The 18542-nt window shown below is 33.2% G+C and overlaps 2 protein-coding genes across 6 annotated transcripts in view; one reads left to right on the plus strand and one right to left on the minus strand.

Moving 5' to 3' along the window:
• Positions 1–1119: 1119 nt before the first annotated feature.
• Positions 1120–7146, minus strand: rhoga (ras homolog family member Ga). The gene is made up of 2 exons (XM_051130278.1): positions 7023–7146; positions 1120–2810 (listed from the first exon to the last, which is right to left on the minus strand). The coding sequence occupies exon 2, from the start codon at positions 2781–2783 to the stop codon at positions 2205–2207; it is 579 nt and encodes a 192-aa protein (XP_050986235.1). The 5' UTR covers positions 2784–2810; positions 7023–7146; the 3' UTR covers positions 1120–2204.
• Positions 7147–9762: 2616 nt separating this feature from the next.
• stim1a (stromal interaction molecule 1a) overlaps positions 9763–18542 on the plus strand; it is a 44304-nt gene continuing 35524 nt past the window's right edge. For all 5 annotated transcript variants that reach the window (XM_051129258.1, XM_051129260.1, XM_051129259.1 and 2 more), the window contains exons 1-2: positions 9763–10033; positions 11461–11582. In XM_051129258.1, the coding sequence (XP_050985215.1) occupies positions 11471–11582 (112 nt within the window). In that variant the 5' untranslated portion in view covers positions 9763–10033; positions 11461–11470. The remainder of the gene's footprint in view (positions 10034–11460; positions 11583–18542) is intronic.

Genomic DNA, 18542 nt, shown 5'->3' on the forward strand with positions numbered 1-18542 from the left:
TTTCAAATTTCACTGAGGCAAATGCAACACTGTGTAACTCTGTGAGATGAGGGGTCAGATCTGGTCCAATGTCTCACTCAGTGTAATATTTTTTTCCTAGAGCTTGACAGTATTTTTTTTATTTTAAATTTGCTATTTTATTGTATTTTCAGTTAGAAAGCTGATTCTGTTGTTCCGTTCTCTTGTTTCTCCAGACATACAACAAAACCAAGACTGCTGCAAACTGCTGCCAGAAATAGCTGTGGAGTCAGAGGAGGGAAGTGAATGTTTCTCGTTTCTTCTGCTCTCACAAGAGACCCGAAAATCAACACAAAAAAAGTACATAAAAGAACAAAAATCGCTTCATAAGCAGCCACAAACTCATCTCCTCAAAAAAATGAACCTGAAACTAATGAGTTGCGTGTTTTGTAATCGTGAGGTAAGCATGTAAAGCACAGATTTGTATAAACGGTTCCTCCTTTTTATTAATGTGTGCAGAAAAGTACAAAGTCAGCATTTTATCGAAAGGTTTGATACTGTTAAAGTGGTTGTAGGAACTGATTTACAAAGAAGTGGCACAGAATTTCTTTGTGTTTAACAGTACATGATATTAAATACTAAATGCTGAAGCGAGGTTCTGAGCAAGTAGGATATTAAGTAAAGATCATGTTCCATGAAGATATTTTGTAAATTTCCAACAGAATGTCTGATTAACAATATGCAATGCTAAGAACTTTTTTTGAACAACTTTAAAGGTTATTTATTTATTTATTTTGTTGCATTCTCAGCTTCCAGATTTTCTCATAGTTGTATCTTGTTGTATCTCATAGTTGTATCTCCTACCCTTACAAAAAAAAAAAAAAAAATATATATATATATATATATGTGTGTGTGTGTGTGTGTGTGTGTGTGTGTAATAATAATTATATAATTATATATTAAAATAATAAAAATATAACATAATACAAAATATGCTAAAGCTTTTCTCATAACCAGAACTAAAAATTTGAAAAAAACATTTTTTACTTAGAAATTACTAAAAATTCAGTAAAGAAACAATTTTTGCTCAGAAATTGCTAGTAAATTTCACAAATAATTACAAAGAAATGGCAAGTAACACGTTTTCATTTGAAATGGTTTTTCTCATAAAATGTAGTCTTTATTTTAGTTACTACTTTGAAAATAATTTTTACAGTGTTTCATCACATGAATTTTAAACATGTTCCAAAAGGTTTGACACCCAAAAAGTGTCCAAATAATGTACTTTTTGTCATTATTTTGCATACACTGTAAACCCAAATAAGTTACCACAACTCAAGAAAGTAAACATAATCAGTTTCATCAAAATTTTTGTTACGAAATGTAACGTTTAAGTAAGAAGAGCTGTCAGATTATTTTGTGCTCATACATTGCTCTTAACTTGAAATGTTTTAGTAAAATACTGTAACTCTACAGTATGTAGTAACTCTGTACAGTATAAAATAGTACTCTGTTTTACTAAAAATATTTTTTTTACACTTCAACTAATAATTATCATGTAATCTCAGTTTAAATATTTTAGTAGTGGGAATTTAAACTATACCTAATTCAGTAGATGCTAAAGTAAAACAGTGCTTTGATTAGCATAGCAATAGCTGAATGAGTAAAGGCAATACAAACATTTAACATACATCTGTTCTTATGCTCCACTTTTCACAAACATAACACAAACTCTTCTAAATTAGAATAACAAAAAATTAAACACTACTAACATTTAACATTAATCTTGTACCAAAAAAGTGTGTGTGTAAACACTTAATTTTAGCATTTACTCTCCCCTTTGAATGCTGTTGCAAAGCATGCTGGAAAATAGAAATCCCCAGCCCAGTTTCAGTTAAAATTAAAGTTCCTCTAAATTAAAAGAAACTTAAAATATGTCTGTTTTTTAGTCAGCTCAAAAAAGAAAGTTCTAAACAGTAAAGTTCATTAGTTTGAACTAATTTATTTTTCTGTTTAAATCAATTAATTATTTTGAGAGTATTTCTATGTTATTAGATTATTTATATTATATTCTAGAATATTAATATTCTTCAAAAATGTTTTATTTCTCTTAGAAATAAATAACACTTGGTACAGTATTTTGTTATATAATGAAAAACATACTTTTGTAGGTGTGATTTTCATTTGTATGTACACGTGATACAAATACCCCATATAAAAATACATCTATTCAGGTCCCGTCCCATTTATAGTAGCACACATGATGATTTCTTGCGCTCTCGTGATTTAGGCTTGAGGAAAGCGCAAACAGCTTCTGAAAACACTTCCTTTACCCCCTCTTGGTTTAACGCTGAACACTCCATGTACTTGTAGGCCTGGATCTGTCGGGCCAGCGCCACCCCTTGCTGCTGGGAGACCACGGACAGGCTCTTCTCCTTGAGCTTCTTCAGCACCTCTGGATCATCTCTCAGATCCTTTTTAGTCCCCACCAGCAGGATGGGCACATTAGGACAGTGTTCTGACACCTCGGGGTACCACTTTAGCTTGACGTTCTCGTAGGATGAGGGACTGGCGACGCAGAAGCATATGATGAAGACGTTGGTCTGCGGGTAGGAGAGGGTCCGTAGACGGTCGTACTCCTCCTGTCCCGCAGTGTCCCACAGGTTTAGACTGACGACTTTAGATTCTACAGATAGCTGTGCGCTGTAGTTGTCAAATACAGTGGGAATGTATTCTTTGGGAAAAGCATTGGTGGTGAAGGAAATGAGGAGGCAGGTCTTCCCAACGGCACCGTCTCCAACCACGACACATTTGATGTTCTGCATTGTTGTTCTCCCTTCAACTTCCAATAACTGAAAGATACACAAAGACCAAATGTTGTCTATGACTTGCATGCAATAAATGAGATATTTAGCGGAAATTCTAGATACACTACCAAAAATTTGGAATAGTTTTGTCTTTTTTTTACAAAAAAAAGGTCTCTTTTGCTCATCAAGGCTGCATTTGTTTGACCACAAATACAGTAAAATATGTGAAATAATACAATTTAAACATTTTCGCTATTTTTAATAGTTCAAAAAAACTACTTTTTCGAACTCGTGCTAGGCGGTTTGTCTGATTTTCACCAAAATTGGCTCAGATCATCTTTAGACCATGCTGGCAAAAAGTTATGGGATTCAAGTTGATTAGTCAAACTGTTGTTGAATAATGCTTGAACGAATTTGACGAAAAGCATGAAAAAATGGACATGAGGCTATATCTCCGCAACGGTTTGGCGTATTGAGACCAAACTTGGTGTGTGTTATAACAACCATGACCTGAAGCTATCTGCATAGTTTCTGCACAGTGCCACCTAGTGATTAGGAGATATACAAAATGCAATTTTTGCCTATAGTTTCTAAATGCTTGGCCAAAAATCACAAAATTTGGCCGTTTGACCGCTATATTTTACAAATGCATCAGCACATCATTACAAAACTCGATGTGTGTCTTCGGCACCATGCTCTGACAGTACTCAAAAAGTTTCGGAGTAGCACCACCTTGTGGTCAAACTTTATGGTGAAGTTTAGAAAATGCTATTAACTTTTCATTAAATTGGCATATTGTCATGAAACTGGTCTCACTATATTCTTAATTTTGCCATAGACAGCCAAATTTCCAGTCTGCCATTTTGATTCATGTTGAAAACGTTCAAACATTGTCTATGACTTGCATGCAATAGATGAGATATTTAGCAGAAAGTCTAGATACACAACCAAAAATTTGGAATAATTATATGTTATTCTGAATAGTTTTTCTAAAGAGGTATCTTTTGCTCACCAAGGCTGCATTTGTTTGACCACAAATGCAGTAAAATATGTAAAAGGGTTAAATTTTTCGCTCTTTTTAATAGTTACATAAAACAACTATTTCAAACTCCTGTTAGACCGTTGGTCTGATTTTCACCAAATTTGACTCAGATCATCTTTAGACCATGCTGGCAAAATGTTATAGATTTCATGTCGATATACAAAATGGTTTTTGTTTAACACATCAATGAATTTGCTGCTATGATGCCAAACTGTGTCTGAGACTGTATCTCTGCAAAGCTTTGACATATTGACACCAAACTTTGGTTGTCCTAGATGGTTCATCTGATTTTCACCAAAATTGACTCAGATCATCTTTAGACCATGCAGGCAACAGGTTATGGAAGTCAAGTCGTTGTAGAATAATGCGTGAACAAATTCGAGGAAGACCACGCAAAAATGGATGTAAGGCTATATCTCCACAGTTTTGGCGGAATTAGACCAAAATTGGCGTGTGTTATAACAACCATGACCTGAGGCTACCTGCACAGTGCCACCTAGTGGTCAGGAGATATATATAAAAAAAAACAAACAAACAATAATTTGGTTGTCGGGCATTTGGGATTTTGCCGTAAAATGCTATATTTTATGAACGCATCAGTGTATCATTACAAAACTCAATATGTGTCTTCGGCACCATGCTCTGACAGTACTCAAAAAGTTTTGGGGCAGTGCCACCTTGTGGTCAAACGTTATGATAACATTTTAAAAAATGCGAATAACTTTTTATTAAATTGGCCAATTGTAATGAAAGTGATAACAATATATTCCTTGGGTCATGCCGAGAACGATTCCATTTGTGCCAAAATTTGCCGAACTCCCTGTCCACCTTTCTGTTTAATGTTCAAAACCTACTTTTTCAAACTCCTCCTAGACTGTTGGTCCGATTTTCACGAAATTTGACTTGGATCATCTTTAGACCATGCTGGCAAAACGGTATAGATTTCATGTCAATATACAAAACAGATATTGTTCAACGAATTTGCTGCTATGATGCCAAACTGCGTGTAAGACTGTATCTATGCAAAGCTTTGACATATTGACACCAAACTTTGCATGTGCCATTGTCACCTCACACTGACCACACCACATCAGTTTGGTAACTGTGCCACCTGTTGGTCAAAAGTAATAAACCATTCATTAACCATTAAAAATACATTTTTTAAATTTGTTAATAACTTTTGATTGCATTAGCCTATTGTAATTAAACTGGTCTCAAAATATTCATTGGGTGGTGGTGAGAACATAGCAATTTTTTACACTAGTTGGCTGAAATTCCTGTCCTGTCATTTTGATATATGTTGAAAACCTACTTTTTCGTACTCACCCTAGACAGTTTGTCTGATTTTCGCCAAGATCAAATCAGATCATCTTAAATTACTCATTGCTTCAATTGCTCTGATGCTTGCTGCCTTGCTTGCCTAGTGCTTGATCCCTTAATTTCTGGTTGCAGCTATATTAATTATTATTGGTGCTCAGTTTTTATTAATGATTCGTAACATTATGATGTTGAAAACAGCTCTTGCTACTTAATATTTATTTTTTTAAATATTTGAATTTTTTTAAGATTATAAATGTCTTTTGTCACTTTTGATCAATGTAATGTGTTGTTCCTTAATAGAAGTATACATTTATTTTCCTTTTTCTAAATACTTTTATTTTTATTATCTGTTTTCAACATTGAGAATAATAAGAAATGTTTCTCGAGCAGCAAATCAGCATATTAGAATGATTTCTGAAGAATCATGTGACACTGAAGACTGGAGTAATGATGTTGAAAATTAAAGTAAAGTAAAGTAAAGGCAGTCATAACACCGATCAAATCAAATATCAAACGGATGATTAATATTAGGGGGAAAAACCTGTATTCCAGTACATACTTATTTAACATATTTATGCTATAAGACCATCATGGTCTTGTACGTCATGTTTATGTCAGATCATCACGTGCATTACAGCTAAAAATGACTACCCTTAACGCCCACAAAACATTAGTGTTGTCATTGACCTTTATTTATATCTTTCTGAGAAGAACAGTTGCACAGAGCTCGTAGGGAAGTAGTTCATCTCACATGGGTGCGTGTTACCATTTTCTAAAACTGTGCAATAATCTGGCAGTATTTATTATAACGTATGTTGTTCATTCCTCAGCCTGAGAAAATCAAATGAAGATACCTTTTTACATGTTGATTTATCAGTTGAAGGCCTAATATGTGTGATAAAAATACATACAATGTACTCTAGTTATGCATGTCTGAGTTTAAAATGTGAAATCAGTAGATTTTAATTATAGGTTTAAGTGTCTAGTATGACTTTGCTGACAAAAAGGCGGTTCCTTTTTTTCCAAAGAAACTAGAACTTCAAACTGTACAGCTTACTGTTTTAGGGGTCACTAACCGCCCACTGTTCGTTCGCTTATCGCACGATTCATTATGCGCTGGAGATTATTTGCATAGAAAATCTTAAGATCCAATCAAAACAACTACAATACGAATTCCAGGAATCGGAATGCTTGTTTTATAATTACTGAAATTGGATTTTGATGTTTTGATGCATGTCATTTTTTTATACTTACTCAGAACACTTACTGACCTGGACTTTCGGTTTATTATTATTTTATGTAGGGTCTGTATGAGGCGCTTAATATCAATACTGGATATTCAAAAGGATATTCACTGAATGGCACATTTACAGACAGCCTCTTTCTGTCCAAGTGGGCTTTCAGAATAAACTGCAAAGTGAATCAGACTTGCCAGAGTCATCAAATCAACATCTCACATTTTTCAGATGAAGCTTTCCTCCTTCAAACCCTCTGGTCTTGTGTATTTTTCCATTAATTATTTAATAAATACAACATTGTCTATGTTCTTGTATATCCAAATGCTGCCAACACTATATAGGCTTCACGTAATGTAACTTGTAATCTATTTTTTAGTAGAAAAGTAAAAGTTTCTTTCTTTATTATATTTAATACATATAAAATGTAAAATACTATTACATTTTAACTTATATTATTATTCGGTCAGATATATAAACAACAACAGAGCTCCATTTGACTATTAAAAAAAGGATGTAATGTGCTAATGACATCATTGCATTCTTATCAGTTTTAAAATTATCAAAGCAGAGATGCAAATTAAATCTGGCCTAGAAGAAATGCTATTAGGACAGAGAGTTTGGGACAGAGAATCAAGTGCAAATAAGAGATAAACTCACCGTGCATGATACAAAAGAGCGTTCAGGAAATTGTCAATAGTGGTATGAATAAAACTGTCCCTAAATACAGTGACACAGGGGACTGAAGGAGGAAGTGAGCACAGCTTAGTGCACTGAGAGGAAGTCAGCGACACAAAAAGGCAAAGTGCCCGTGGAGAAGTTTAAAGATGATGTAGGCAAAAAATGAATGGGGTGCATGTCAAAATGAAAGACATTTGCATTTGCTTTTGCGTGATATATATTCAAGGTGTACGTGTGTTTTCATCAGAATGGATTTGAAGACATTTTGCATCACTTGCTCATCAGTGGATCCTCTGCAGTGCCATTAGAATCAAAGTCCAAACAGCTGATAAAAACATCACAATAATCCTCAAGTAATCCACGTGACTCCAGTCCATCAGTTAACATCCTGTGAATTGAAAAGATGTGCGTTTGTAAGAAACAAATCCATCAATAAGATGTTTTTAACTTAAAACTTCTATCCATTATATTGCTTATAGATTATAGTTTTTGGCCAGAAGCAGTGGTTTAAAGTTAAAACTCCTCAATGATGGACTTGTTCACAAGAATAAACAAACTCATCTTTATCTTTGATGGCCTGAGGGAAAATACATTTTTAGCTGATTTTCATTTTTTGGGTGAACTATTCATTTAAACTCGCCGTTCATGATTCAAAAGAGCCTGCGACGCTTTAAAGTGAAACTGTAAGATGTTAACATCCATTAGTGATATTTTGCAATGTCGTCACGAAGCCACTAGGAGGCAGTGCAATCTCTTCACAGACACATACACACTGCAGTATCTTCACATGAAGGGGTGAATAGGAAAAATAAAAATGTTATAACGCCATCACAGCAGATGTGGGTGTCAAACCAAACAGTAATGCACTTTTTCTTGCACTATAGGGCCAATTCCTTATGTCATTACATGCACTACTGAAAGTATAATTATTTTTTTGCTGGTAATTGGGCAGAGTGAAATGGTTGGCCAGAGTGTTGTGTAGTGAATGTAATGGCCCAGTCAGATTCTATGGCCTTTTCTCACATTTTCTAAATTGGATTTGTGGGAATTCTGCAGATTTATGCAGAAATCTGAGTAAATATGTTCTGCAAACTCCCAAAGTAGAAGGTTAGATATTAAGGGTAGTAAATGATTTTCTGTCTTTTAGATTGCAGTTCAAACATCAGAGCATGGCGCTAGCAACACCAAGGTTATGATTTGATTCGGACAGAGTGCATGAACTGATAAAATGTCGCTTGGGATAAAAGTGATGTTAAGTGGATAAATGTATAAAACTAACTGATATTAATAAAAAGTTGAATAGTATAAGGAAATATAAAGTACTATGTGCAAATATTGGATGAAAAATAAATGAAAGTAGACTTACAATAATTGTTAAAATAAATTTGATATTCTATAATAGTATTAATTGTAATGTCACATAATTTTAAAATATAACACCCTTCATTGCGGTAAACAAAATAATCATACAGACTTAATGAAAAACATTAATATATAATATTAACAAAAATGTTATATTATAAGGGAATATAAAGTAAAATATAAATAAATATAAAAATAAAATATTTAAAATATTTTATACAAATAAATAAAAGTAGCCTTATAATAATTATTAAAATAAATGTAATATTATGTAATAATATTAATAGTACACAGTATAATAAAATAAGGGAATATAAAGTACTATGTGCAAATATTTTATAAAAATAAATAAAAGTAGCCTTATAAAATATTACATGCAATATTATATAACTATATTATATAATGATATTAATTAAAAGTGTGAAAGTATAATGGAATATAAAGTACTATATGCAAATATTTAATAAAATAATAAATGAAAAATAAAAGTAATATAATAATAATGAAGAATAAAATAATTATTATTTTTATTTTTTAAGTAAATGAATGTACCCTATCCCTATAATAATTATTAAAATAATTGTAATATTATATATTAATATTAACAGTAATGTCATATTATATAATTAAAAAAAAAAAAAAAAAAAAAAAAAAAAAACACTCTTCATTGTGCTAAACATAATAAACATACGAAATACTGAAACCAAAATTGCAAAATTCACATTTGGTCAGAAGATATCAACTAACTGAAATATCATTAAATAAATATCAACAAAGTATAATAGTATAAGGGAATATAAATACTTTGTGCAGATCTTTTATAAAAATAAATAAAAGTAGCTTTATAAAAATATTACATGTAATAGTATATAATGTCATATGACATAACTAAAATTGCAAAAAAGGTTTCACAAAGTTCAGTTTTGGTCAGGAGATATGAATGAACTGAAATATCAAATATAAAAACTATATGCATTTTTTATTTTATTTATTTATTTTAAAAAGTATGATAAGGGAATATAAAATACTAGTGCAAATATTTTATAAAATGATTAAAAGTAGCCTTATAAAAATATTACATGTAATATTATATAATTATATTATATAATGATATTAATAGTAATGTCATATTATATAATTCCAAAATAAAAAAATAAAAAAAAAAATATATATATATAATAAACACTAAATAATCATTAATGAACATACTAGATCATTAATTAAATATAAAAACTATGTAAGCCAACGTAAAGTCGACACCATGACATATCAAGCAGCATGTGTGTGTTTGTTATAACGAAGACTGTTTGATAGTGATCAAGCATAGTGATATTAGCGGGGGTGTGTGACTGCGCATGCGTCGCGCCGCAGAGTGCGAGCCCGGCGTGAACCGAGGAGGAAGCGCAGCCCGTTCGGCCTCTCTTTGCTTCTGTCCCTGACAGAGGACGAGCGAACCACCGTCCACCTGTCGTATTCTCTCATCAGCAGGACGGGGAAACCGTACAGAACCGTGTGCTCGCGTGTTTTTGGAGTGTTTTTCAATACAAAGCCTCCATGGAGTCTAATGGGAGGAGAGAGCAGCTGAAGACGAACCCCAAACACTGAGACCGTCTACACGAGGATCCGAGGTAACGCAGCTCATTTTAAACGGTTTAACGTTTAGTTTGACTATGTTTTACATCACATATGTTTTTAGAGATAGATTCGGGTGTTTAGAAAGAGGGAAAAGGTGGGAAGCAGTGGCCTCGTGCCTCCACAAAGCAAGCTGCGCATTCAACCGCATGAATATAAAGATAATACGGTGTCGTTGATAATGAATCAGCTATTTATGACTGGTTTTGTTAAGCAAATGTGAGTGAAGCAACTCTTGCTAGTTAAGATCTGCTCTAAAACATAGCTGGATATATAATACATATGTTAATGTGTTAATTATTAGGATTACTAATCTGTAAACTCTATGGTACATGTAAAGCTAAACCTTTCAGACTGTAAACCTTTTAAATGGTCAGTATAACGTTAGTTAACGAAGGGTTGGACTACATAGCTTCCACTCAAAAATGTTAACTAGTTGGCAGGTGAGTAGACGAGTAACTTGATAACAATCATCACACGTCATCTGTAAAAAAAAAAAACGTTGCACTCGTTTTGTTACGGAAATAAACATAACAATTTGTAACATTTCAGTATTTCTTGTTTGATGTTTATATCTATCTATCTATATTAAAATCTATGTATTTATAATATGTTTTACTGGGGGTCAAATAAAAAACATTTGTACTATTTAATAACGGTAATCTTTACGAAGTTTGAATTTACAGTAGAGTAGATATTCGGTCTAATATTATAAAGAGTTAGAATAATGAAAAAGCATAAATAATTAAATAAGTAGGCCAATAATAGTAATTTTTTATGTTAATTACAGGAAGTGGACTTCAGCAAAGCGTTAGTTAAAATGTTTAACCCATTTTATCTTAACTAATTACTTCATACAAGTAACATAATTGATTGAACTGGCTCTAACATTTATATGGCTTTGATTGTCTTACCTGAAGTAATGCATTTAAAACAAAATTGTAAGTGCGACCTACATTATTAATTACAATAAATACTTTAAAATACTTTTAATATGTATTATAGAGATAAAAAACAAAAGTTTCATATGTTTATGCAGTAGAAGAAAAACAGTAAGTATGAAAAACTCCTAAATGCTTCAAAATATGGACTTATAATCTATTAACTTTTCTCTCGGGCAGAAAGAGAACATTGAGTATGTGCAGAATAAGTCACGTAAACATTAAAGCTGCAAAATCGCACACTGTTTAGTAGGTATATTTAGTTTCTAAACTTACTGTTAAAAATGTAAAATGGTTGTTAAGTATAAAATGTGGACATGCTGCTCTTTTCACCACATAGTACGGAAGTAGGCATATAAATGTGTTTCAGTTGCCAGCATTCTTCCGTATATCATTTCAGGATTAGTCTAATACATGACTTGACATGCAGGTTTGATTGTTGGTTTGCTGACATGGTCTTTCTCTCATGTTTCCCAAACCAGCTGTCCCACTATGGAGCTCAGCAGACTGGTGACTTTCTGGATTGTATTTATATGCTTCTTGTTGGAATGTCGAGCCAATCAAGTAAGCCCAGACCCCTTACCATCAGACAACGGCGGCTCAGGTGAGTTTGAACTGTTTTGCATTGGGAAAAAGGTAGCTGTGTCATCATAGATGAGAGCTGATGTCCTTTTCAACAAACAAGATGTACTACAAAATGCTCTGTGCTTTGCAGCCCCCTCTCCCAGTGCTGTAGTCTTATTTAGAAATCGTATGGGGGTCTAAATGCGGTTCGGCTGAGAATAGGAAGGGAATGCGTTCTCTGTTAAGCGCTGTCCTCACTTGGGTTGCTCTGTGGCAATGTGTCAAATAAAGGTGCCTGGAGCATCATAGCTGTGCAATTGCTTCCGTAATGTGTTTTAGGCCCATTTAAAGGGTGGATTGTCCTTGGAGTTCACCCGAGTTGACTTTTAAGAGATGATTGGGATCTGTTGCTTCTTGCCCAGATCCTTGCTCTACAAAACAAACCAGTTTTAGTGAACCGAGAAAATAAACAATTTTCTGTTCTGAAAGTCATGGGAAAAAAAATTCCAGGCCTTGAAAATTATGCAATAATGTGAATTTTTGTTTTCTAGTCACGCTTAGCCTTAAAAAGCAAATAATGTAAAAATAATAGTGAACAAATAACAATAAATAGTACATTACATTAATCCCCCCCTCCCCTAAACGTGTTATATTTTTCCATGTCATTATTAAGATGGTGTGAGAACCTTGGAAGTGCATTACTGGTTTGTAGCCAATATGATTATTTTTGTGTTTTACTTTCTAATCTTATTCGCTTGCTCATTTAGCTATCCAAATTTTCCATGCCTCGTAACTTATTTATGGAGCACAACGCAAATGTTAAGTGGACAATTTCTTAATCTTAATGCATTTGCTGTTTACGTCTAGTATTACTATATGTGGGTGACGTTGAAGTTATATTTATCTGTCATCAATCACGTTCTGCCTCAATGACTGTAATTCAACTTGAGGATGTAAAAGTTGTCTTTTACAATGAATAGCTATGGCCTTCTGGTGGTCTTGCTTTTCCGTGTTATGTTAGTGAATCAAACCGTCTGATTTTGATTGCAGTGTAATGACTTAAGAGCCCTTTGGGAAAACTGCCTAAAATCCAGAGTGTGTTTCAAAGCTTTTGTTGAACTGGAGTGGAGCCCAGTCATTTAGTGATAAAACACCATCTGGCTACTGGTTGAACGAACTGTACTGTATGTGTCCACCATTTTTCACACTAAATTTTGCACTGATCTCACCTGTAGACAGTTGCCTGTAACTTTCCAAATCGATCCAGATCTGCTTTATCAAACATTAGTATGCTATGCTTGGTTTTGTAGTAGTAACGCCCATGCGCCAATCTGATATTCATATTGGGTTTCGGCTCCGATACTGCTTTTCTTTTCGGATCGGGTATCGGTCATAGAGGGTCGATCCAAATCCAATATTGTGCATATTATTCAGTGTTACCGTTAAGCCATATAAAAGCATTATAAAGCACAGTAACGTTTTCGTGCACTATATTCCAAGTCTTCTGAAGCCATACGATAGCTTAATGTGAGGTACATATGAATATTTAAGTTCACACAAACTCTTCTCTCCACTGTGGCAGTCAGTCGCAAAGAAATGTATTCAAATTTTATATACTTATATATAAATGCATAGTTTTGATTCATGAATGGATTTTATAATAATACAAATAGCAATGTGTAATATTTTACCAGATTTAGTGCAACACTTTTATTTGTTCCCCACAAAATAATGTTTTTTTCACAAAAGGTTTGGATTTCTAAAATTACTGTGCACTGATTTTTCTAGAATAACTTTTGCTGCTGAATTATCCACTAACATAGTTTACGATATATTTTTGTCATAGATTACGAGTGTACATATATTTTTCATGTTTATTATAAAAAAAAAAAATATAATGAAGTAGTCTGTGTTTAGTAGATTGTGAAAGAATGATTATCAGTTCCACATACAGAGATACATAAATTCTACATTTATTTATTTAAAAAAAAAAACAAAAAAAACCTTCACTGGTATCGGATCGGTATCAGCTGATATCGAACCCTAGGTATCGGAATCTGTATCGGAGGCAAAAAAGTGGATCGGAGCATCCCTAGTAACGCATGGTTATTTTGCATATTTGTGTACAAGTATTATACTTTTATGATACTATAGTTATATAAATATTGCAGCTGGTTTTCATTCATCACATTGGAAATGAAAGGTCAAGTCAAGTTTATACTGCACGTTTTGGTAAATGCAGTAGATAATCTGGGTATCTTGTGCATGGAGGGAATTTGCATACTCTACACACACTACATACTGTAAAGGTAAAGCAGCATGTTACCATACTATTCTGAATCTATACAGAAGCTTGTTCCTTCTCCAACTGTGGGAAATAACATACTGTAGGTGGTTGTTGTTATTTTGCATCTGGAGCAGGTTAATGTAAATATTTTATAAGGGTTTGCAAACCAAATGATCATGCTATATGTTGTGTTATATCATTGCTGAGCAGTTTGGGCTCATTGCTTTGAATTTCAGAAGCTGTGACCTTAGAGTCATGTATAGGTGTTTTATTAAGGATGTTTATTTGCTTCAGCCACAGTTGTGTTTGTCAGTTGTGAGTTATTTTGAAATTCCGGGCTGAATTTGACTACATTAAAATACCAGGCCAAATCACTTATATAGACGGTATAAAGAGATGAATATTAAGACACTGAAATTAATCTTAGATGATGGAGTTTTCATGGCTTTCCCAGCACTTAGATTAACAGGCACATGGGAAACGTGGCAACTTTGGCCTTTATCGAATTCAGCCACAAGCGTTCAAGGAAGTTTGGGGTTTCTGGTTTTTTTTTTTTTTGTTCCCTATAAGCATGATGTTGTAACAGACTCAACAACAATTGTATCTGAAGGAGAAAACTGTTGAAAAGTATACCTTAATTCAGTAAGAACACAATAAATTGATCGAAAGTGACAGTAAAGACATTTATAATGTTATAGACTATTTCTATCCTGTAAAAAGTATATATCACGGTTTGTGTTTTTAATATATAGGATCAGTAAGACTTGTAATATTTTTTTCAAGAAGTCTCTTATGCTCATCAAGGCTACATTATTTGATTAAAAATACAGAAATAAAACCGTAATATTGCAAAATGTTATTACAATATAAAATAATGGTTTCTATTTTAATATACTTTAAAGTAGAATTTATTCCTGTGATGCAAATCTGAATTTTCATCAGCCATTACTCCAGTCTTAAGTGTCACATGATCTGTCGAAAATCATTCTCATACGCTGATTTATTATTTGAATTATTTATGTTGGCAACAGTTGTGCTGCCAAATATTTTTTGGGAACCTGTGATATTTTTTTCAGGATTCTTTGATGAATAAAATGTTAAAAAGTTAAATCTTTTCTAACAATATAAGTCTTTGCTATGACTTTTTATCAATTTAACACATCCTTACTGAAAAAAAAAAAAGTATTAATTTCTTTCAAAAAAAAGAAACAATATAAATTTACTGACCCCAAACTTTTGAACAGTAGTGTATATTGTTATTTTAAATAAATGCTGTTATTTTAAACCTTTTATTTATCAAAGAATCCTGAAGAAAAAGTATCACGATTCCAAAACAAAAAAAAAAAAAAAAAAAAAAAAAAAAAAAAAAAACTGTTTCCAGCACTGATAATAAATCAGCATATTAGAATGATTTCTGAAAGATCATGTGACATTTAAGACTAGAGTAATGATGCTGAAAATTCAGCTTTGAGCACAGGAATAAGTGACATTTTAATGTATATTAGAATAGAAAAACGTTATTTACATCATATTTCATAATATTAAACTTTCTTCCTTTATTTTTGATCAAATAAATGCAGCCTTGCTGAGCATAAGAAGCTTCTTTAAAAAAAACATTAAAAATCTTACTGATCCCAAACTTTTGAACGGCTGTGTATTAAAAAAACGAAACAAAAAAAAAAAAAAAAAACGTAATAAAATTCACAAACACAACAAAATAACTAAAACTTTAACTAAAATTAAAATGTAAACAGAAAATATAAAAAAATGTTTAAATATATTAATATATTAAATATGTCTGTGATCAAAAACTCTCTCATGCTTCAGCGGAGAGGATTTGTACCCATCACGCTTCCGTAGCCCTTGATCTTTGGAACTTCCTGTGCGTGACAGGTCTGAGAACCGCACCAATAGAGCTCAGTGTCTCCTGAGGCTGATGGTCAGACTTCACAGAGTAAACAATGCTCATGCCACTGGCCTGAATTTGTTTCCAGTTCTGCTGGAGAACACAATATTCCCTGAGTTGCAGTTGGTGCGCTAGCCCACAGCCTCCCCATAAAGACAACCGGCCCTTCATCTCCTGAGTCCTGTCTGTTACATAACACCAGATTGACACAGAATAACTAGTGGCTTGTTGTCCTCTTTCTTTCCTTTTTAGAGAGGAAATCTGTTAAATTTATATGATGATTTAGTATTAGATTTGTCTTGACTAGCTAGACTGTTACAATTGTTGTAAGGGGACTTTTGCATTACATAACTGTAACCCTGATTAGATACAGAGAGTCATGTTTCTTACAAAGGCCGTGTTCATGGCTTTGACCAGCACTTTTGATGTTAGGCCTGTTCAGGTTATGTAAAACTTTATGGACATCAGCTAGTAACCTAAAACCTGTATGCAAAAGTATTGCAAGTGTGTTGTCCTATTCCCAATCACTCTTGTGTTGCTGTGACTGTACTCAGGGGGTCGATAGAGTTTCCTAGGTGTTATATTAGTAGTTAGCTATAAACAACTGCCAACTGTTGAACTAACTAGCTCAGTTTTCTCTAAACTGTACTCACCATGACTAGAGTTCACATGAAAAAGAAAACTTGACAGGTTGTGCAATGTCTTCTTGTGGCAATTTTGCAAACTTGTGTTGTGGTATGATTTCATTCTGATTTATCATGATGAAATGCAGTTAAGCTTTTGTAGCATTTTATTCTTGTATTATGGGTATTGTATGTTTTGGACCTGAAAGTTAAAGTTATAATGCAATATTTTTTTTATAAATATTTATATAAATAAACCTAATTCTTGGATTAAAATTGTGTATAGGTCAAAGATGTTAAGATGTCCACATCAAAAGAAATTTACAAAAGTGATTTTATGTCCATTGAAAACACATTAAATATAAGTAGTGTCTACTTGTAAGGTTTCAAATAAGTTGAGAATAAAATGTCAAAATGTGGTTGAAATAATGTTAAATTGTCATTCAGTGTAAGACAATATGTACAAATTCAAACAACAGGGTTTTATTGTGTTTTAAATGAGTAGAAAAAACAACAATTTAAAGTATTACACATTGTTTTTATGCTTAAACCCATTTTCGTCTTTGACCCGTATACATATAAATATAAATATTGTCTATTTTTTATATATACATTAATTTACTTGTTCTGTGCATATACACTACCATTCAGCTTTTTTCTTTTTTTTTTCTTTTTTGTTTGTTTGTTTTTATTTATTTTTGATTTTAGAAAAATAATTAATACTAGGATACTCAAAAGTTACTTTAAAGTCACATATATGCAAAATATATCAGCATATTAGAAATACTTCTTAGAAAAATCATCTTTGCATCACAGGAATACATTACATTTTAAAAAATAGTTAATTCTTTCAAAAACTTTAACCCCAAACATTTGAACCATGGTCTTAAAGTAGATTTGGGACAAAAAAAATTAATTGGGAAGTGAGCTTTTTGCTTTACCAACTTGCAGTAACAGTGACACTTTTACCGAGGAAAAAAAAAAAAAAAGGGCCAAAAGAGATGCTCCTCTTGAAATCCGATCACAGGACGTCACAGGAATTACTTGGTAGGAGACTAGCATGTTACAACCAGATATAAACAGAAATCTCTCTTTACTCATCTCTTGCGAGATGATAAGCAGTTGAGCAACGTGTAGGTATTACTCAATTTCTTCTGGTTTGCTCAATTTGTTTTGAGTACAGCCTGGTATTTAAGACGATACATCTAATATAAAGGTTGTAGTTCATTCTACTTAGTAGGTGATACATATCAGAAACCAGATATGCTTCTCTTCCATTTACCAACCCCCCCAACCTGGTTCCCAATCATCTACCAAGCCTTCAGGGTGACTTTGGTAGGCTTAGATAGATCTGTCTCTGTTCTTGGAGAGCTTTAAAAGACGTCTGCTCTTGTTGGCATGACTTGTTATGGAAAGACAGACGCCAAGGTTTATTTTTGTGGCTCAAGGGTCTCTTGGACCAATTCCTTTGTGTTATTACACTCTGATGTACATAAACACGACCAGATAAATCACAGCCTACATCAGTTTCTCTAGTATCACATGATTCGATCTGATGAAGATCCAACTTGTGAACTACTGCAGGTTCTCTCGGCACAAACCAGAGCTTTCCTGGCCCTCGGAACCTTGAGTGTGGTAACACAACAGCTGTACAGATTTGCGGCCTAAAAATAGTTGTTTGCTAGTTTTAGTTAATACCACAGCCAGTCTATTTTTAGCCCCCCCCATAGTTGGAGTTAGAAACCTCCACAGACAGAGTGGGATTTGCAGAAGACTGTTGAAGCACCTCTGAATTCTGAAATTGGATCCGGTGATATCATTTTAAACACAGACAGTCTTAATTAGCACGCGATGTTCTCATTAAAGAGTGCTTTGTGGCCCCCGACAGTTAAATTAACTATTGCTAAGGCAACAAGCCGTATTGGGTTTTTATCTCACCTTTATTTCCAATGAGGTGCTCTTTAATTGTTTGATGTGGTCCTGCTGAATGTGCTTGTTCTTATTTAAATGCCAGTGAAGCGTTTAATATTGTAGGATGGTGTAAAAGTTAAAGATACTGGCTGGTAACCGAAAGGTTGCAGGTTTGAAACCCACAAGGATCTTTTGAGAGAGGGATATGTGACATTGTGACATTAGGCAAAACATTTAATCCCAAGTTACACTGGTGATGTGGGACGTCACATA

Source organism: Labeo rohita, chromosome 15 (assembly GCF_022985175.1).
Source record: "Labeo rohita strain BAU-BD-2019 chromosome 15, IGBB_LRoh.1.0, whole genome shotgun sequence".
NCBI lineage: Eukaryota > Metazoa > Chordata > Actinopteri > Cypriniformes > Cyprinidae > Labeo > Labeo rohita.